Source organism: Eublepharis macularius, chromosome 18, assembly GCF_028583425.1.
Source record: "Eublepharis macularius isolate TG4126 chromosome 18, MPM_Emac_v1.0, whole genome shotgun sequence".
Taxonomy (NCBI): Eukaryota; Metazoa; Chordata; class Lepidosauria; order Squamata; family Eublepharidae; genus Eublepharis; species Eublepharis macularius.
The window spans coordinates 25,290,738-25,312,095 of record NC_072807.1 but is presented as its reverse complement, the minus strand read 5'-3'; the positions used below and the strand labels follow the sequence as shown (position 1 = coordinate 25,312,095).

The 21,358-nt window shown below is 42.3% G+C and overlaps 2 protein-coding genes across 4 annotated transcripts in view; one reads left to right on the top strand and one right to left on the bottom strand.

The window, feature by feature from the left end:
• The first annotated feature begins 1,522 nt into the window (after window positions 1-1,522).
• On the top strand, window positions 1,523-7,257 carry MESD (mesoderm development LRP chaperone). Its single transcript, XM_055003115.1, has 3 exons — window positions 1,523-1,741; window positions 4,119-4,351; window positions 5,967-7,257. The coding sequence occupies exons 1-3, from the start codon at window positions 1,565-1,567 to the stop codon at window positions 6,226-6,228; spliced, it is 672 nt and encodes a 223-aa protein (XP_054859090.1). The 5' UTR covers window positions 1,523-1,564; the 3' UTR covers window positions 6,229-7,257.
• A 5,005-nt stretch (window positions 7,258-12,262) lies between these two features.
• CEMIP (cell migration inducing hyaluronidase 1) overlaps window positions 12,263-21,358 on the bottom strand; it is a 127,452-nt gene continuing 118,356 nt past the window's right edge. For all 3 annotated transcript variants that reach the window (XM_055002494.1, XM_055002495.1, XM_055002496.1), the window contains 14 exons: window positions 21,016-21,085; window positions 20,350-20,478; window positions 20,013-20,098; window positions 19,119-19,250; window positions 17,857-18,048; window positions 17,094-17,274; window positions 16,765-16,980; window positions 16,430-16,641; window positions 15,803-15,988; window positions 15,511-15,715; window positions 15,302-15,379; window positions 15,054-15,211; window positions 14,790-14,890; window positions 12,263-13,811 (listed from right to left, as the gene is read on the bottom strand). In XM_055002494.1, the coding sequence (XP_054858469.1) occupies window positions 13,684-13,811; window positions 14,790-14,890; window positions 15,054-15,211; window positions 15,302-15,379; window positions 15,511-15,715; window positions 15,803-15,988; window positions 16,430-16,641; window positions 16,765-16,980; window positions 17,094-17,274; window positions 17,857-18,048; window positions 19,119-19,250; window positions 20,013-20,098; window positions 20,350-20,478; window positions 21,016-21,085 (2,074 nt within the window). In that variant the 3' untranslated portion in view covers window positions 12,263-13,683. The remainder of the gene's footprint in view (window positions 13,812-14,789; window positions 14,891-15,053; window positions 15,212-15,301; window positions 15,380-15,510; window positions 15,716-15,802; window positions 15,989-16,429; window positions 16,642-16,764; window positions 16,981-17,093; window positions 17,275-17,856; window positions 18,049-19,118; window positions 19,251-20,012; window positions 20,099-20,349; window positions 20,479-21,015; window positions 21,086-21,358) is intronic.

Sequence of the window (21,358 nt, the reverse complement as noted above, 5' to 3'; positions counted from 1 at the left end):
TGTGACTGACCCAAGGTCACCCAGCTGGCTTCAAGCGGAGGAGTGGGGAATCCAACCTGGCTCTCCAGATTAGAGTCCTGCTGCTCTTAACCACTACACCAAACTGGCTCTAACCTCTAACAAATAGAATATGTTTGTATAAAACCAAATGTGGCAAGATTGTAAATTATCCTGTTCTGAAAATGGTTAATGAATTCTGAGGGCATGGTTAAGTGAAGTATAGTGGTTACTGTTAGGCTAGATCTTGGGAGAAACAAGTCCTTTATACTCCACTTTTCTCCCCCGTGAGGACTCAAAGTGGCTTACATTACCCTTCTCACATTCTCCATTTTATCCTAACAACTACCCTGTGGGGTAGTTTAGGCTGAGAAAGCGTGACTGGCCAAGCTTACTGAGCATCCTGGCAGAGTAGGGATTCGAACCTGGGTCTCCCAGATCCTAGTCTTGCATTCTAATCACCACACAGTGCTGGCTACCAAGCCTCTGCCCTGCCATTAAGTTATCTTGGCCCAGTCACATTCTTCCCTGACCCTACTTTGCAGGGTGGTGGTTATGAGGATGAAATGGAAGAAAGGAAGAAGCGGCATGCCACCCTGAGGACCTTGGGGGAAGGGTACAATAACAATACACTAACAATAAGGGAGAAATAACAAGTTTTAAATGTTCCCTGGTCTTCTGGGTTTGTAGAACCAAGTGGGCCTTGAGGCTGTATGGGGAGACACAACAACAAAGTTGCATTCACAATCACTCTGTGTGGTGTGAAGATCTTTCAGGCCTCTTTGTCAACATCCTGCTGACTATAGCCTGATGAAGGGTGCTGTGAAATTGCAAAAATTGTGTGCAATGAGAGCCAGCATGGTGTAGTGGCGAGACTAGGATCTGGGACAAAGAAGTTCAAATCCCTGCTCTGCGGTGGGTAGCCTTGGGCCAGTCACTCTTGCTCAGCCTAACCCACCTCACAGGATTGCTGTTCTGAGGATAAAATGGAGGACAATTATGTAAGTCACCTTGGGGCCCCACAATAAAATGTAGTATTTTAGGTGGCCATAATATATTTTAAAGAATGACAAGGCCTATTCTTTGTTATGTTATTTTGGGTGGCCATAATATATGTATTTTTTAAAAAAGATGACAGCTTTTTATTGTTATGTGGGGTGGCCATAAATAGGTTTTTTTTAAGTATGACAGGACTTTTTATTGTTATTTGTGGTGGCCGTAATAGTTTAAAAAAAAAACAACGTAGGACAGGACTTTTTGTTGTGTTATTTTGGGTGGCCATAATAATAATAATTTTTAGGACTGTTTGTTGTGTTTCTTGTAGGGCACCTTCTCCCCACCCCACTGCCCCATATTAGTCATATACTGTAAGAACCAGGGGGGCGGGATCGAGAGAGACTGGACAGGAACGTGTGAACCAGCCCTTGCTCCCTCACGCCCTCCTCTCAGGCTGGTTATCGCGCCCTCCCGCCTTCCAATTCCTTTTTAACAGCCCTCTCTCTCCTGCGCATGTTCAGCGTGAGGGCTGGCACAGCCTCGCCGACGGTCCTCTTCGCGCCGGGGCAAGATGGCGGCGGTCGCTAGGCGATGGTGGCTCTGGGTGGGCCTGCTGCTCTGCGGCCTGGCAGTGGCCCTCGGGGCCGAGGAGCAGAAGGGCAGCGCCGCCGCCCCGAAGGCCAAGAAGAAGAAAGACATTCGGGATTACAACGACGCCGACATGGCGCGGCTGCTGGAGCAGTGGGAGGTAGTGTGAGGGCCGAGCCCCGCCGGCTGTATTGAGTGGGGGGCTGCTTCCCTGAGGGGAGAGGAGCTGAGGCGGGGGCCAGAATCGCCCCCCTTCACAGAAATCAATAGCAAGCCGCAGTAATGAATAGTAACAATGCTAACAGACAACCCATGAAATAATAATTACAAATACTGATCAGGGATAATAATGCCCTTACTAATTAATACGCCGTAGCGTTTGCATTTTTTGTTAAAGTCCGAAATTTAAATTTCTTTTTCCTAAAGCGAGAGCAGCTGGGGCTTGCATGGGGGCGGGGCGTAATTTGATATCCTCCCCAATAATTATCCACAATTAGTAACAATAAGTAGTAATAAGTAATCGTCATACATTCTTGGAGCCACCTTCATTAATAACAGTAATATAATTCCAGGGAGGGTAGCTGTGTTGGACTGCAGTAGAAAAGCAAGATTCAGAATTTTACTCTTAAAGGACGCCTGCAGTTCTAAGAACACTTCTAGAAGTAAGCCCCATTGAATAAAGTGGGATTCACTTCTGAGTAGACCTGTTTAGGATTGCTTCCTATGAAATCTGCCTTGAGTCTTGAAAAAAGGCAAGCTATAAATAAATAAAAATCAGTAACAGTCATGACTGACTATTTAAAATTAGTGTTTGTATACTGCTGTTTTAAAACTCAGAAAGGGGTACTCTGGAATCATCAAAATGAATAAAGCTAGCAATAGTACGTTCCCAGCATTATCAAAATCAGTATTTATTATAATCATATTAACAATGCATCATAGATTTTGTATGATCCTTTTTAAAACTCAGTAGTTTAAACGTTTTACAAATGGCTTTATAAAAAGATATTTTCCTAAGAAGTGCTGGGGCTCACATGTGGGCTTTATTCCAGCTTCCACCACTGGAATAAAAAATATTGATAAATAATAATAATCATGGGTAATAACAATATCGCCTTGTTCTGGATAGCCCAGGTAAGCCTGATCTGAGAAGCTAAGCAGGGTCGGCATTGGTTAGTAATTGGATGAGAGACCTGCAAAGAAGTCCATAGTTGCAGAAGCAGTTACGGCAAACCACCTTTGTTAGTCTCTTGCCCTGAAAACCTCAGCAGGGGGTCGGCATAAGTTGGCTATGACTTGATGGCACTTTCCACCAATAACAATATTGAGCTCCCATAATAATGATCATTATCATTAAAATATATAACCCCTTATGAAATATTTTTTAAAATTAATTTTAAACAGATAATAAATTTTCTATCTATCTTCTATGGTGCCGGTCGAAGGTATATCTGAGACTATTGATTCCTTTTTATTAAAATTCCTGAGGGAAAATAACCAGGTTACCAAAGTCTGTATCCAGTATAGCCATCCATCAAGTATTTGCAATCTCTTCATTTGAATCAGTAGCTTGGCTGGATGCCTTTAGACTTCGGATCAGGATCCTCTTTAACTACAGATCTAAACTACTTTTTAGATTAAGAGAAAATCTCTTCCAGAGTAAATGGAAGAGGCTGGTTGACCACAGACTGGAACAATTGGGCTTTACTCCCATTTTACTACTTTCTGAAGGAAGTGAGAAAACCACATTCCAAAGAGTCGAAAAGCAGTTATTCTGCTAGATTTCAGAAGCACAAATCAGTGAGCAAGAAGGGTCTGTTCCCTTGCCTATAATGGACTCGAACCTCCAGATACTTTACCAGCATATTTAAAGTCCATGACGATATCGAGATATTTTCTTGACTGCTAGATTGAACGCTGTACTAACTCCAGAAATGAAAGGTTGCTTTTTGAAAATTCCCTTTTCAGAACATAAATGTTTCTGTAATATAGGGAACATAGGAACCTTGGCTCACCTGGTAATGTATGTCCAAATTTCAGTAAGGAGACACAAAGATGGATTACTTCGATACTTGAGAAGAATGAGCTCACAAATATTAATCAGAGCCTTTCTTCTCTTTTACAAAATAAGGACCCATACATAACCAGGTCACTGGCATCTTACCTTTTAGTTATCCAGCCTAAAATTAGGAAATTAGGAGTGAGATTCTTTTATCGCTATATTGGCAATAGTAGTTTTAGTGTTCTGGTCTTTGTTTGTCTGTTTGTTAACGTGGGATCAGGCTTAAGGCTATGGCCAAAAGAGGTGTACAAGGAAAGGAAAGGAATTTTCTATCTAGTTATTTACATTAGAAGTTTTTGTGCATCTTTAATTTGTGTAGCTATTTTGTCAGCCATTGGTGCAATATAGAAAGTGTATTACAATGGTTATGCCCCCTTTTTATGATTACTGTAGCTAAGCACCCTTGGGGGAGTCTTAGGGATGTACTTCCAGTTGGCAACCTGCTTTAGAATGTTTGTGTTTGTTTTTAAACCAGAAAGACGACGATATAGAAGAAGGTGATCTTCCCGAGCATAAACGTCCCTCTGCGCCAATAGACTTCTCAAAGATTGATCCTTCCAAGCCTGAAAGCGTCTTGCAGATGACCAAGAAAGGAAAGACTCTGATGATGTTTGTTACCGTGTCAGGAGATCCCACTGAGAAAGAAACGGAACAGATCACCAACCTGTGGCAGGGCAGCCTTTTCAATGCCAACTATGATGTACAAAGGTAAGTGATTTTCTTTGGAGTCGCAGAGTCACCACAGTGATATTCAATTATAATTTAATAAAAAGTTAACTTAAAATTGCTGCCTTCTCAGCTGGCAGAATGCCAGATTAGCTACGGCTGTTTCTGCATCGGTTGTCTTCCCCAGATCCTGTGCTTCTGGGAAGCGTTTTTTGTTCCCTGCTTCCCCACAACATTGTGGTGTGTCTCCTAAGGTTCCCCTGGCTTTTCTCTGATCTTTTTCAAACCTGCTTTGCTCTGAAGTCTTGGAAGCGATTGTAGTAAAGCCTGGATGGCTGAAGTGTGAGTGGGGAAACTTGGATTTTCCTTGCCCTGATGGCAGCCATCCCTGCCGCCTTTTAGGGGAGTTAAATTGGTGCAAGAATATTGTTATACCATTGTCATAGGATGTATAATATGGTATCTGAATTCTTGGGAGTTGTTTTAAAGGAACTTTCTAGCCTCTTCTCTTGTGGGGCTTTAAGGGGAAGGGTTAGGGCAAATGAAGGGTTAGAGACTTTTTTAAAAAAATGGAAGCTGGGAATTTACACAAACTTACACCTGTTATTACAACGGTATATCCATATTACTATATTCTAGTGCCAATTTTTTTAAAAAAATTGCAAAAGCCAGATTGGCCCAGGGAGGGGAGGTGGCTGCTCCTGGGGGCTGGGATAGGGAAACTTGCCATGTGGAAGCCTTCTTGTCGCTGCACACTATCTACAGCCACACCACCAGGGGAATCACTTATGTCTCATGTGAAGCAGAGAATGTGTTAAGCATAAACCATAATGTGCTCATCTCACAATATATGCATCAGACCCCCAGAGCCTGAGGCCACTTTTCCACCATCATTTTCCAGCTTCTCTAGAGCTACATTTGTGGCTTTTTGCACAGTTGCGCAGAATAACAAGAACCCCAGGTTCAAATGCCCGATTACAGTCATGTGCCTCCACCCATCTCCATCATGTCTCTGTTCTTTCTCCCAGGATTCCTTAATTGCCAGCTCTATCTGCTGCACCCTTACCAGGGGGTTGGGTGAGGCTGGTAATCCCAAGAGCTAATGTGCTGTTTTCTAGGCCAAGCATGACACCACTCTGTTCCCTTCTGACTTCACCCGCTGCCTCTTTTTCCTCCCATCTTGCTGCTGTGGCCTTTTATTCTCTTCCTGGCTGTCTTGGCCTACACTTGAATATGCCTTTACACCCAGGGAGGTCTCTCATCTCTTGGCAAGTGCCAATTCCATGGACTACCCTGTCCTGGTACACCAGCTGTGGTGTTCTAAGTTTTATTTCCAGTGCAGTCTAGCTATTTGGGAGAAGGGGAGCTGCTGTGTTCTGTGATTTTTCTGTTCATTTAAGAACTTTAGTATATAATAGACCACATTTTCACCAGACAGTAAATTATAGTAATATTCTCCAAAGTAGATAATAAAGTCTATAGTGCAGACATTGTACTTCATGCTACGGTGAGTTCTGAGACAGGCATCATTTGCCTTTTAAAAGGCAGGAGCAGCACTTAATACTGTGGGCTGTCGATCCTGTTTTTGCACCAGCTGTCATGGAAAGTTTTAGTACTTTAAAGGTCTGGCACTAACTGAATGACTTTTAAAACCTAGGTTTATTGTTGGTTCAAATCGTGCCATCTTTATGCTGCGCGATGGAAGCTATGCATGGGAGATCAAAGACTTCCTGATCAATCAAGAGAGGTGTGCAGATGTAACTTTGGAAGGTCAGGTGTACCCTGGCAAAGGAGCCTCAGAAAAGGAAAAAGAGAAAAATAAGATCAAACCTGAAAAATCCAAAAAGAGAAAAGATACCGAGAAGAAATCTGGATCACTGCAAGACAACCGTACGAGCAAACCAAAGGAAGATCTATGATGATAAGTTAACCGGACTGAACACTGTAAAAGGGTGGGAGTGGAAGATAGAGGAAGGAAACTAGGCTGTGGGGTGACCTGTTGGATTTCAAGGGATCAATTTCCTTATTATTGAGGGTTAATGTCTCCAGGTTACTGGTGGTTCTTGCTGGTTTTGAGGTCTAAAAGGCATTTGAGCATTTAGTATTATGAACTTTACTCAGAGGATGAGAGGAGAAAATTCTCTTTCTTGAATCTTGCTACCAGTTACTTTGGAGAAGTCAGTTGGCAATGTGAATTACCAATTTTTTTTATAGGAACTTCTGTACTTCCAAGATTTTCATTTAATTAAAATGCCTTGACACTCCTGTGGATGTTACTGAAAGGGGTTGTCAGAAGCACAGTTTGGGAGACAAAAAAGGGAAGATTTCTTGTTTGGCTCTTTAAAAGGTTAATGGTTAATTTAGCTCCACTAAAGTGGGGAACCCTCCCCCAGTTGGGGTTACAGTTTCCCCTCTGTAATGGAACCGTTCAGTTACTCTTGCACAATCAATTTGATTGAAATTGGCTGAAAAGGAAAATAAGAGAAACAGTGGCTGGCCGCTGGTCCTAAACTTTATTGCCAGCAGGCTTAGAGGTATTTCAGAAATGCTGGGAATGTGTCGGAGATTATTTGTATGACAGCATGTTTTTATTTTCATCTGAATGTTAACTGAGAAAATCACCACCCTGGTTTGAAAGCTGGTGGTCACAGTATTGCTGTTTAATGACTGAATGATTCCATGGTGCCAAAATATGACACAGGTAGTTGCAGTGCCTTTATTTGAGGCATCATTCTTTTGTGTTTTTTATGTGGAGAAATTTGGCTTTCACGTTGAACGCTTCTTCCAGAATGTCAATAAATTTGTACACTTTTTTCAGGACAAACAGGTTAGTTTTTGATCTGTGAAGTCAAAACCCTTTCCTTCTGACTTGCTACTGTTTCTGTTTCAGCTCATACTGGCCACTTGGTGGCACCCTTTATATGTCAAATACAAATTGTGCGTGATCAGAGGTCTTTCCCTTTATTTTCTGAGCAACGCAGAGTGAGTCTGTCCTTGTTTAGAGGAAGAGTGGCTTGCTTTTGCTTATGGCGTGTCTTAAAGATTTGTTGTTATTACATTAATGCAATTATATAAATCTTATTTCTTCCCTACAAAGTCTAACATTCCTTTCATGTAGACTCTTTAAACCCACTTTGGGCTTTTGAAGGCGAATAAGATTTTTTTTAAAGGTTTCACACACCTCAGGGATAAGACACTGGTCTCCCACAGTTAATGAAGCCTTAATGCAGGTTTTCCAAAATCTAATTTGTTCTGGGTTTGTTGCTATTCTTTCTCTTTAAAGTGCAAACCCCTTTTTAAAAATCCCTTTTTCACAAGCCAAAGCGGGTTTAAAGAGCCCATGTGAAAGGAACCAAAATAAACAAATTAATGATGATTTCTCCTTAGATTTTATAGTCATCCCTCTCTGTTTTCCATACTTGTTTTTCTTCTTGGTTCCAAGATTTTGGTTCCATTCTTCTACCTTCATTCCATTTGAGCAGAACCAAGAAAAGGCAGCTGGGGGTGGGGGTGGTTTTTCAAAAGAACTAGTCACTTGCTTTGAATTGTATGCTGTCTAAAACAGGAGTCTGAAGAGCTGGCATAGAAATATTCTAAATAAATAATGCCGTAAGTGGCCCAGCTAATGTCTGTTATGCCTGTGCAGGGTGCATTTGATAAAATGAAGTTTGCCTGCCCGGATCTACAACTACAAATGTTTTTACATTCTGCTGTCCTTCAGCCTGGGACCCACAACTTGGTCATTCTCCAGACTAATGTGGGTTGCAACACCTCCCCTTTACTGTTTAGGAAGGTTTTTTTAAGTGAAAGAGGAATATGGAGGAAGGAGGAGAAAGATAGCATTAAAATAGATTCAGTATTGCAGCTTAGGATTTAAAAATTGCTGTGGATCTGGAGAAGTTGGGTGTCATAAAATCTGTGGAGAGAGTTGAAGCAAATGCATAAATAACCCTGGCTTTTTTACTGCTCTTTAAAAATATTTCAATAGAAGATAGGCATGTGGTTGAAATAAATGGATTGTAGGCACAGATTGGCAAGAAATGCTGTTGGCAGCCACGTGGATGCTTTTCAGGCATGCTGTTGAGAGAGACCAGTGAATGTTTTGTTACCTTCTTTTGTTAAGGGCAAGCTGTAGCCAAAGTCAAGCACTAATATGTCCAGTCAGAATGCTTAAGGAGGTAGCAGAATAGGCCATACCACTTCAGACTTGCAGGTGGGGATTGCCTTTTGGAATTTTCTCCTCTACTGAAAACTGTCTGTAAACAGAAAACCAACACAACAAGCAAAGAGTGTGACTAAACCTACTTGTGGTAGTTTTCTACTTGCTTGGAGTGTGGGTTTTTTTTTTAATGCAAAGGGATAATTAGTGCGAGTGCCACCTGCACTCTTCAGTGATGCAGTTCGTTCTGCACCCTTGGGGCTCTGCTTTACTTGCCACCTTGTTTTCCTGCAAGGTTGTGCCAGGCCTAAACTCACTCATTATGGACTAATGTTCATTGGTTTACTTGCAGGCAGAGATAAGGAGCTTGAGTTTTCACTGTCTTTTGCTCTCTGTCTTGGTTTTGCTAAATTTGTTTGGCCATCTTTCAGGCTGGAAGGAGTTTTTATGGGGATGGTTAATATTCAGAAGCAGTTTCTTTTGCCTTCTCCTGAGAGAAAGAGATATTTATGAATTCTTTCTGTGAGTTTGGTGTGCTAGGCCTATGACTTTGCTGTTTGCAGAGAATCCTGAATTCTACACTGGATGTATGTAGCCTGAAGTGGTGGTGGGGAGACATCTGGCTAAGTTCTTGGAAACACGTTTTTGCTCAGAGCTAGCATTACCAGGCTCAGGAGGTCCTAACCTTTTGTTAAGTAGCTTCAAAAGTATGTAACAGGTAGTTGATTGTTGTGGGTTTTCCGGGCTGTATTGCCGTAGTCTTGGCATTGTAGTTCCTGACGTTTCGCCAGCAGCTGTGGCTGGCATCTTCAGAGGTGTAGCACCCTCCTGAGTAGATACAAATGACCTACATCTTTTCCACACTGTGACACTGAGAGATCTCTGTCTTTTGGTGCTACACCTCTGAAGATGCCGGCCACAGCTGCTGGCGAAACGTCAGGAACTACAATGCCAAGACCACGGCAATACAGCCCGGAAAACCCACAACAGCCATCGTTCTCCGGCCGTGAAAGCCTTCGACAATATGTAACAGGTACATAACAAATGGCAAAGTAGTCGGAAACTGCATTTTGCTCAGCTTGGCATGTGTCATTGTTGCGAAACCTGCAGCTAGCACAAAGATGGAACATCCTTTGATGGAGAATTGACCCCGCTTTCATCGCTCAGCTGGAATTTGGCTGGCAGAGTGAGAGACGGAAGGTAATTTTTTTTTTCTGCAATGGCTTAACTGAATGGCAGGGGATGGTTTTGGAGAGATGTTCTTTCATGTAATGATGAAACCTGAGGTAATGGATCTGTTATACATAAATCATTTCAGAGAAGTTGCTATATAACATTCAGTAGCTTATAGAAATCTATTTATCAATTATTCTAGATAACTTTTCTTAGAAGCCCAGGTCTCAAATTTCCTTTTGAATATTCCTTTAGGTCCCAAACATGTTTTCTGTATGCTGCCATCAAGTTGGTGTCAAGTGGCTGAATTGAGAAAAACCAATTCAAGCCTCTCTAAGGAACATAGAACCAATAGTGCATGTGTTTGGATCCAGGCCTGCATAGGCAGGAGCTAGGCAATAGCTGGCAAGGAAAAAAGGTGAAGGCTTTTGAATGTACTGGGACCACCTCTTTGGGACCCCAGATAGGTGTGTGCTGGGTACAGATGGCTCTGCTTGGGCATAGTCTTGTGTGCAGTCTTAGTCCGGTGGTGCTTTGGTTCTGTTTCTTAAGAATTAAGCCCCCCCCCCCCTTTGAGACCTCATTTATACAGGGGGCTCTCCAACGTTTCTGCTTGCTGCTCAGTGAATGGCTTTGCATTTTCAGCAAAAACAGAATGAATGTGAAAAAGTTCTAGAAAGGCAAGGAATAGCGAACCACTAGAGGACAGGTTGGTATAAGGGGAAGATGGCAAAAAATTGTTTTTCCCCCTCCCACCTAGTTCTATTTCTGCTATTGCTGCAGGGGCCTAATTTTATTGGCTTGTACTCTGCAATCCCTATGGCCTACTTCACAGATTTTTTCAGGCTTCCTAACATTCAGATTTGTTTTGGCCTCTGGCTTGCTTTGTTGTTTTTGTTTAAAGCCTTGCCTCCAAGCTAATCCAAGGACTTCATGAATGTGCACATTTAAATGAACTAAGTTCTAACTAAAAATGGGCGAGTCAGCACTGGAAGCTGGTTGGTTATAGTAGCGTCAGGAGCACCTCCTTTCCCCAGTTTGCAACCCAAAGCCTGGCTTCTTCCCAAACCCCTTCCCGAATCTGAAATGGCATCCCTGCTCATGAGGCTAATTGGTTATTGGCCCTGACATGAAACTCCTGAATTTGTTGTAATCTCAGTCAACTGTTTCTCAATGTGAACGCAGTTAGAGGCCAACCAGCATGTGTTCTGCTGCTGTTTGTGTGCAGTAGCCACTACCACTTGTGTTCTTGAGGCAGAATAGAGTAGCACTCATCCCATGTATTCTGTGTGAAGCGTGCCATCATGATTTGTGCATGTTAGATAGAATAGTTGTTTGGATGACAGTTCTGGTTTCTAGAACAGGAATTCACCCCATGGCAATTGGAAACCTGTTTATGAGGCAGAGGAATATTTGAGACGTTTGTGCTTCACGAGATTGGGGAGGTGCTCTTTAAAGGGGACGGGTAGTAAAGATCCACTGCAGTTAAACACAAGGTACTTTGTCTACTCTGAAATAGCTCTTTGAATTCTTTCTTCCTTTGAGGAAGCCTGTTTAAGTACATGCTCTTGTAGACACATATGACAAAATAAATTATTTAAAACATGCAGGCCAAACAATCCGATTACCAAGTTTAACACTCCTATAAACACAACAGTTATCTCTAGTTTCAGAATATATTTTGGAAAGCTGTTTAAATTGACTTGCAGATGGCTGGAGCACAGCAGGCAGGGTCCTCTTTCACTTTCCTCAACCAGTTTTTGTATAGCTGTGTGTCACACCCTTTCCCCTTTCTTTAATTATAAAGGAGTCATCTACAAAAGCAGTGGACCTTGAAATCAAGTGATACGAGTCTGCAGCCATTTGTTCGGTCATCTTGCAATTTTATTCTTCCCTTTTTGTGGGTATATCTTATTCCCCTTGTTCTTTAAAATACCGACCCTGCATTGTTGAATGTTTTGAATTATGTGTGTAGAGTTCTCGTGCAACGTAACTTCAGTGGAAGCGTGGGGGGAGGGGACTAATGTCTAATAATGGCTTAAGATTAGCATGTCTAATGTTGCATTGCATTGATCAAGAAACACAAGCTTATTGTGTGAAAGCTGTAGCTGTCCCAAGGCATAAATGTTCCTGCTGGTCATTATTCCCCAGAAATCACGTGGGGAAGGTATTAAATGAAATGGTCAGGTGGTCCTTGTCAGGCCATGGTAAGCCAATGCAGGATAAGTAAATGGCGTGTTCTCTCGGGTGAAACTTACAGTCCAACCGCTAAGCAGAGTTTTCTTATAAGCTAATTGAAGGCAGTGGACTTAGAAGGGCATAACTCCATTTAGGATTGCACTGTAAGTTGGTGATAATAAGTGTTGATAAGAGTTTCATGTAAGAGAGAAAAATATTTTCTTACATGTTTGAATGTCTGTATAGTCCAGGTTTTGAAGAGGAGGGACAAGTAAAAATATTGCTACTAGGCAGAGACTAGCTTTTTCTACGCCATTTATGTCAGGAATTTTACTTCAATAGCAGAGACTCCATTCCAGGCCCTGATGGTGCTTCATCCGTGGCCTCCTACCTAGCTACTTCAGTGGTGAGAGTCACACTGCACATCTGCATTTGATTCAGCTGCATACATAGACATCTGCTGTAGTGAGTGGTTTATTCTTTGCTAGATTGGCCTCTTTTACAGACGGGCACTCACTGCCCCCCCCCCCCCAAACCAAACAGACCAAGTTGTAAAGTTGCATTGAAATTTTATTCCAATAAATGTGGTGTATTCCAAAACAACTAAATACTAAGTTGGTAAGCAAAAAACATTTCGAAGTAAAGTTACAGGAGTTTCAGTCATTGTGAAAGAGGCTGCCAGTAGAATACCACATTCTGTAGCCATTCAGGATTTTCAAGTGCAAAGCAGATTATCTGAAGAAATGTGTTTCTGAGTCCTTTCAACCCAGGAACAAGCTCATTCAGCTTAAATTCTTATAGTGCCTTGGCAATAAATAAATAGAAAATAATCTTTTTATTCCACCACTGGGAACTTTAGGAATATATACAAAACGCTATACATCTAGTTCCGAAAAAGGACCAGCTATTTCGGGTAAAATATTTGGACTGACATACGCACAAAAATAAGACCACATAGGTACAAAGGGAAAACTATAGTACAACCTCAGAAAAGGGCAATTCACAGATAGCAGTGAATAGTCAGTGACGATTAATGAATGTCCACACTTCAGTCAGTCCCTCTAATAATTAGAGAGGAGTACGCACCCAATTGTTACCTTCAAATCCTATGTTTACAACTTTCCTGGTGGATAGCCTTTGCTAGGAGGCTCTTTGAAGCTAGGAAAGATACTTTCTATGGCACAACAGTTAAGTGATTTAATCACCTTTGCTCTATGTTGCCTGTCTTGCAAATATGGCAAGAAATATCAGCTAACTTCACAAATAGCCTCTTGCACAGTAACTTAACTGGTAATTTCTGTATGAGCAGAAATAGGATTTGGGTGGGATCTCCTTTTTGCCCTCAGCAATGTCTTTCAAGACTAACCCAAGGAAATTTGGGGAACGGCAGCACTGACAAGGCCTAGCTTCATTTCTTTCAGAACTGTCTGAAACTTTATCGTGCATGTTTGCATTTCCGCACAGTTACCAGTTTACAATTGCACCTTTCCCGAGTTAGCTGTCTGCACGTTCAAAATGGAATGTGGCCTGTTGAGAAGTTAGCCCTTTGTCATATCCATTAGAGAACTCAAATTCACTACCTGAGAGAAGTAACGTGGCATTGGGGTGTTAAATGTTTCTCACCCCAAATGTGCTGGTGGGGGAGAGCAGCAGTCCTTTGGCCACTAAGCGAGTCACCAGAACTGGACCTAGCTTCCCCAAGGAATGTCAGTTATCTGATGTGGCCACTTGACTCTTTTGCAATAAGATTGTTTTACATACAGCAACAAAAATAACTACATCTCAGGATTGCCACAGGCCTGATGCAGTCCCTGTGCTGTGCAGGAGGTGTTAAGGAACAAGCAGGCAACGGTGAGCCATGCCTTCACAACTTCATCTTTTTCACCACAGGGACTGGTAGAGCTTGGAAGATCTTCACAGCCTCATCGTCGGTGCTCAGTCTGACCCAGAATGGCCGGAAGCTGCCCTTGTATCCAATAAAAGCCATTTTATCTACAAGGAAATTAGAGTACATGAGGAGAGAAGCTCAGGATCTTCAAGAGCATGCCTTGGTGCTGTGACAGGGTAGAGACCCCAAAGGCTTTGAACTTTAAAAAGCTTTTGGCACCAGCCTGCTCCCAATCTTCCTTCTCCACTCTCCAGCCTGTAATTAGAGATGGACTAGGACAGGACAGAGTTCCCCTCCGGTTGCAGGTGAGGAGAAGACTAGGAGGGCTAAGAGTAGGTTGAAGGTGAAGGCTTTAAGTGTTAAAGTCTTAGTCCGCAGCCTGCCCTAAGTTTCACTCATATAGGGGCAGCAGAATAATAGGAAAAGGTTGCTGCCCTGTGATCTGATCCCCTCCCCACCCCACCCCCCAGACAACATGGCACAAACAGTTTTCTTAACTCAGTGGAATTCCATCAGAAACATAATTTATAGTGCATGTCTATATGTATACAAACATATATACATATATATGTTTGTAGACACCGACACTCTGCAACACTAATATAAGGACATTGTATTTTACACGTGCATTATGAGATACTATACAGATACATTGTATTAGACACGTACAGTGTCTACAGAGGCACCATATATTAGAGTCTTTTTCTTGAGAGACATTAGTACATAGCCAGGTAATCTATGTGTCATCAATGGTGTCTTAATAAGACTGTAATACATAATATCTGTATAGACACAATGGGTGTTTAATGGGTGCACACTTGCTGAAAAACACTATATAATGTAGATACAAAATACGTATCTATAAACACACACATGTATGCATATAAAATATAGAGATACATACACAGACTTACACTGTAGTAGTGTCTTCCACCATGCACCCACTAGGCACACATATTGTCTGTACATATACTAGCAAGACACTTTGAAGATACTGTGTGTCTATGTATATGCATATATTGTACATGCTTGCAGTATTATGTGCACACTGTACATGTCTATGTTTAAAAAGAATAATTTACCTTTCAACTTAAAGCCCCTCTGTGCTCCAAGCTTCTCCAGAACTTTTGTCCAAGGGCCTCTTGAAATAAACCTTCCTTTAGACATCATCACCACAATAGAACTACAGGACCGAAAAAAAACATTTGGCAACCACTTAATCCTCATTTCCATTCAAACATATTCCCACCTTCAACATGTAGCACATTAGGCTGTGTGGGATTTTCAGTTCTTTTGAGTTGATCCATATATTACTTGGACCAAAGTGCAGGGAAAAGAAAACTTACTTGTCCCTGAGGTTGCTGACATAATTGTCTATCTGTCCCGGGATTCCTTGTAGAATGGAGTTTCTAAAGCTCATTTGGTTGACAACTTTCCCATGGTGCCCATCCACTACAACTACCTGGATACCGTCTTCAGAGGGAGAGAACTTCTTGCCATCAACCTACAAGAGCAAAAGCATTCCAGTGTATCAGAACACATGGAAAAACAACAACACTGTAAAAGAAAAAAGAGATGAAGAGCAAACACGTACTGCGATATAAGCAAAATCATCCTTGAGATGCAAGTATCTGGTCTTGTAGCTTTCGACCTTCAGCTCCACAAAATGGTCCTTTTAAAATAACAAGAGAGACTATTTAATAAAGCGCTTTTAAAGCAAAGACAAAAACATCTATTAAAGTTCATGCATCAGCACCCTTCTTGTTAAGGGTGAAACCCAATGACCCAAAGATATGACTTTACCAGTTGTGTGCCAGGCAGCTTCTTGGGCATCGGCACGTCCACTGAGGGTTTCTCTGCATACTTCGGATAGGCTTCAGCTTGGCAGTCACTGATCTGTGCATTCTTGGGGAGGCTGGCTTTGATCCTGATTCGCTCACAGCCTTTGGTGGAACAGAAGGCAAATGGCTCTTTCTCATGCTGAGCTTTTAGCTTGAGAAACAACAATCTGCAAAAAAGAGGAGATGAAAGGCCTATGAGCATCCGACTGACACACACACACATGAAAATTAAACCCAAATCTCAATTTCCTTACCCAGTGTTATCATCCCAATAGTAGTACCCTTTGGTAGGATATCGGTACTCGAGTCTGTCCATTTGAAGAGCTGGATAGAAAACTCCAGTTTTTTCTGTTTTCTTCAAAAGGCGATGATGGATGTCTGAGAGAATGGAAAACGTTGTCCCTTTTGGATAACAAAGCCCAACTTGGATCCAGTCATTCCTGAATAAAAAGTAACAAACTCTCATTACAAAAACACCTGTGACTTTGATGTGTCCAGAAAATGCAACAAGCCAAGTCAGATCACTTTCTCTGAAAAAACTTTATTCCTATCAGGCTAAATGCTTAGATTCTTGGGTAGAACCAGTTTCAAGAATCCTCCATAGTAACACAGACCAACTTGGTGACCCACAGAATCTAACAAACAATTAGGCTCACTCAGCATCTCAAACATTTTTATCTCATTACTGCTTTTTTAAATCTGTTCTCCAGGGACTCAAGATGCTTAGGTGGGAAGATGGCAAAGATCACAATGGAGTCCTTAAAATAATGAAGTCGGATCTGACAAACTGTGTGGCAATTCTAATTAACATCATTTTTCAAGCATTCTTACAGCTATGTGATTGGATCAGAACGTGGTGGTTAAGGGGTCACACAACTCACTTGTTGAAATTAATCAGCCAAAGAACCAGCTCCTCAGGAGCAGTCTTGTCCCAATGGATGGTGTAGCCTTTCTGTAGCGTTATCACTGGCTGATATTGCTGGTAGTGTGTGCTCTTGCTCAAAGCCCCCTCCAAGTATAGAGGATGCGTATAGTAGTCATTTTTTATGATCTTCATTTGCAGATTGGGTGATCGGTAGGCTTGGATGTATACCTAGAGTAGAAAAAAACTGAGTTTGGTGTCCGTTGCTTGGGAAGAACTTCTTGAAATGTCCAAAACAAAATGTGTGGTTTGCAAAACCATGATCATAACATGTTTGGTGGCATTGTTTCGTACCTGTGCATACCGTCCGCTACAGATAGAGCCTCTCCAGTCTGGTACATCAATGCAGTCCGGATGCCTGATCAGCCAGTTATCTTCCTTGATGAGATACGACCCAGGGTATTCAGATACAGAACCATCTACATCATGAAAAACTGATGTTTTGTCCCCGTCCATATCTAGTCCATTGAACCAGGGGCCCGGTTCTCCGAAGAACACTCTAGAAGTAATCTAAACAGAAGGAAACACACACAACACACAGTCTGAACCAATTGCTTCATAACTTAACTGGATGAGATACAGTCTTGTTACTGAAGGCAGGTCTAAACGGAGGAAAAACTCACCGGGACATCTTCAAAGCGTATGTTTGTGACGTTGTTGTTGGGGCAGCTTTGCCAAGCGTTGTTCAGTCGGAATGCCAGGGCACTGGTGTGGCGACCTTCCAACGCAGCAAACTTTCGGAAGGTGCAGTTCTGGACATTGATTGGCCCGTCATAAAACTGAATCCCTCTGATTGGGAAATTCCTGTAACATTTGAAAAATGAAGCATTACTAGACAGCTGTTCAGATGGTAGAATCTGTTTCTAGAGCTTCTTTCTCGGAAGGAAGCCCTGAAGTTCTTAATGGCACCACAATTCCTCTCATGTCTTGGCAGTTCTTAGAATGTTAGTGAAATGTAGGCCTCTGAATAGAGAGTTATACCAACTAAGTTGCTTTATTACATGTCTTGGAACAACATTGAGTCTTAACAAGCTCCCAAATAGGATGCTAAAATGAGATGTTAGAAAATAACGCAGCTGTTTTATCAGACGTCTGGTGGTCATACACATCCGTGCTTTAGCACAAACCATAGTCTGCGATTGCATCTTTGAAGCAACTCATGGGGGCTACTATCGTATAGCTAGATCTCACACTGCTTTGGTCTGTAAGAAGTATATATTTACCAAATGCTTAGATACTAGTTCCTTTTGAGAGATATACCAAGAAAGTGCAAGGTAACTTACAGATGTAATATACAAAAAAGTACAATGTTTTCTTTTTCATTCCGTAGTTCAGTAAAGTTTACAGTTTGTTACATGCAACAGAAACAAGCAAACAAAAACCTACTGCCCGATTGGAAGAGTCCGCCCACTGTGGTCCAGGCCTCCGGGCCCCCAGATGTTGTTGTCCATGGTTTCAGTCCCAGTGTTGCCACTTTCGCCTACGAACAGGCTGTTCTTTACTTCTTGTTTCGAACCATCATCATGTGGGAAGGTTCCACCGCTAGCCAAAGTCAGCCCGATGCCGTTGTCTGCAAACCTGGAAGGAGCAAAGAAATGCAGAGATCAGAGCACAAGTTTTGGTGGGTTGGGCAAATTAAAATGATAGCCCTCTGCCAGTCCACAGGATTCTAACTAATAATGTTTATTCAAGGTCCCTGTAGCAGTACTATCTCCCCATATTATGGAGGCCGAAAGCACTGGCCTGAGATGACCTCAGAAAGAGTCAAAATTCATTGCTTAGTCTACTGAAAGGAGAATGGGGTGGGGAAATCACTGAAATTATTAGGCCACAAGAGGGCAGACATGTTACACGGCCTCTTTCTAGCACAAGATCCCTGCAATTCCAAAACTGCTTGTTATGTGTCGAAAGATGTGCGTGTTTTGCAGTTCTCATTACCAGAGACTGTTCCGGTGTAATATATTACAGTAACAAATATTTAAACAGTTTTATCCCTAGGTCTATAAACATTCCAGGTTATGAGGGCTGGAGGCTCATTTGAAATTTTCTGAAACAACCACTGCCAGAAATTTTAACAGCGTGGAAAATACTTCGGTGCTCTGCAGAAAGACCCATGATATTAGATATGGTTTTTTTAAAAATCAGTTTTATGGACTGGGCCTCCCTGGCTGATTCCAGTTTGTGCACAGTACATCATTTAGTAGGAGTAAGTGCTATAACTCAAGACATCATGGAGGGATCATGGCTGCTAGGCTGGTGGAGGAGAACTATGGAAGAGCTCTGCAAAGTACAGGCCTGATTCATGCAAAGAAACTGCAGCAGGAAATCCAAACCACGCAGAGGCTGCCGCTACATTTGGCGCATGGCTGCGTCTAGGGGCTTGCAAAGCAGTTCTGCCAGTTTCCCCATGTCATTTCTAAGTGCCAAAGGGTGGTGGCGGCGGTGACTTCCCTTTCTGCTCCCTCTTACTGTAATGGGTTCCACACAAATACTACAGCAGACCGTGTGATTCAGTCGGAGGAGGATTTATTTTTGCAAAAAAAAAAAAAAAAAGGTGTTGTGTGTTTTGTTTGCTATTTTCCCATTTTACACCACCATCTGCCACAAAGACTAAGCTGAACAAACAGGGCTGCGCAAGCGATACTCACTGGCAGTTGTCCAGCCACACGTCTCCTCCTCGTAGCCAGGCTCCGTGATCTTGGTTCTTGTAAGCAATAAAGTGTTGAATAATAGCTGGTTCCCTGGGTTTCAGAGGGTCTGCGTCTTGATGTGGGCTGTATCTGTAATTACAAGGCAGAAGGGCAGTCGAACAATAGAAAGCACTGCCCGGCGAGAACTGACTGGACCACAATGCATGAAGCTTCAAGACATTAGCTTTTCATCAGATGGGGTCTCCAATCCTGTGGGCACACTTGGAATTTTGAAAGTGGCAGTGGGTGCCGCCACAAGATAGCTACCAGGTGGTCCTGGGGCCAGCAAAATGTTGGGAGATTACAAGCCATGTATCTGAATGGGTTCTGAAGGATCTTCTGTTCCAATTAGATGGAGGAAAGCCAGGACTGGCTGCTTGCTTTGGGGAAGAGATGCTTTGGCAAAGAAGCAAATGGGCACCAGAAAATCCATGGGCAGGTCCCTGTTGGGGATCCCTGACTTAGCTGGTTAACTGTGAGTGATGTCTTAACTTGCAAATGTTGAGTCACAGTGGCCTGAAAGACTCCCCTAGCATTTAGAAGACTTAAAGGGAGAGGGCGGAGGCAAGAGGAAACTGCCGCTCAAAGCTTTTCAACAGCTGCTGTCTATCACCTGCCACTCTGGTGAAAGCAACCCAACACCGGAAGAACAGGCAGTTCAGTTTTCAACTATTCCTTTTCCTTTAGGTGTCAGCTTCCCTCTCGGTACCAAAAGGGAATTGTCCTCTGCCAAACACAATGCAGCACAATATGGGCATAATACTGCCCTTTGGGATGTATGTAAGATGCAGTACTTGAAGCCTTGAAAGCATTATACAAATACTAGAAGCTTGATACATGAAGTTGCATTACCTCCCAGCAATCAAGGTCAAGATGGGTCGTTTGTCTTTGGCGGATGCAGGTGTTGTTTTAACTCCATTATCAATGATCATTCCAGCCTGGGGAAAAGGGCAATTGGGGAGGGGGTGCAGAGAGAGAGAGACAAGAAAGCCTTTTGTAAGCCAACTTTATATAATCTAAGGATTAGCCCATGCCTATTTCCTCTGCAGTCAGTGAAAACTATGTCAGTACATTACGCCAACAGCCTAGCTTCTTAGAAACACTCATGTTATTTGAATTAAACAGGAACATGGGCTTTTTATTTTTAAAAAAAGTTATACAGACCGTTTCCATTGCAGCACCGACTTACTCGATAGTTGGAATGTGCCCGATTGTTATAGAATGTTCCCATTGGAAGGTACTCTGAGTAGCCAGGGGGATACATTCCTGTAGACAGTCCCGTTGGCACATGATGCAGAACAAACCAAAATCCAGTTTCCTGTATGAGAGAGAACATACAGCTTTTGAGCCTTCCTTTGACACCTTTGTTTTGTGTGATGGAAAAGAGGAGGAGGTTAAATATTTTTGGACAAAGTTATCTCAGCTTTTGTGCCATAACCACCCTCAAATAGAAAGCTAATACTAGTTTCTCCTATACAGTTTTAAAACTTCGTAGAATTATATTAATACTTGTATGCAGGCAAATGTGCTTCTCTTGGGGCAGGTAATTCTAACTTTTCACACACTATAAGCAACCGTTAAGAGAGAAACAGGTTTCCAATTTTAATCATTTGTCGGAATTAGGGGACACAATGGTCTAATTGAACAAATGACCGATAGGACAGGTGGGAAAGAAAGGTAAGATTTTATTTCCAACCCCCAACCAGATTAATGATTTGCATTTGGCATTTACAACAGCCTGAGTGCCAGAAACTGCTTTTGTTCCACTGGATAACAAAAAAAAAAAGGGGGGGGGAGATCTCAGAGTGATGCCAGTTGTTTGGAATTCTCCCAGAGAAGAGCCCTTTGTACTTACTTCAGAGCCTGCAGCTGCACAGTTTATAAGGTTGTTGTGCGGGTTGGCCAGCCAGAAGGTGGACACGGCGCTGTTGGATCAATGACAAAAGAGAAGAATGAAAAACGATACCCAAAGGGGGTGCCCAGAGTCGGTTGTGTTTCATTTAATAGAGCAGAGGCAGGTTGGATAACTCAGCAAATAAGCTACCACCTTTGTGAAGTGCAGCAACTGTGGTTATTCTCTCTTTCGTGATTTGACAGCTGTTATGCCCTCCACTACAAACAGTAAAAACAGCCCTATCTTGAAAAGCCTTCAGGAATTCCAGGAGGAATTTCTATTGAAATTCCAAACCTGCTATGAA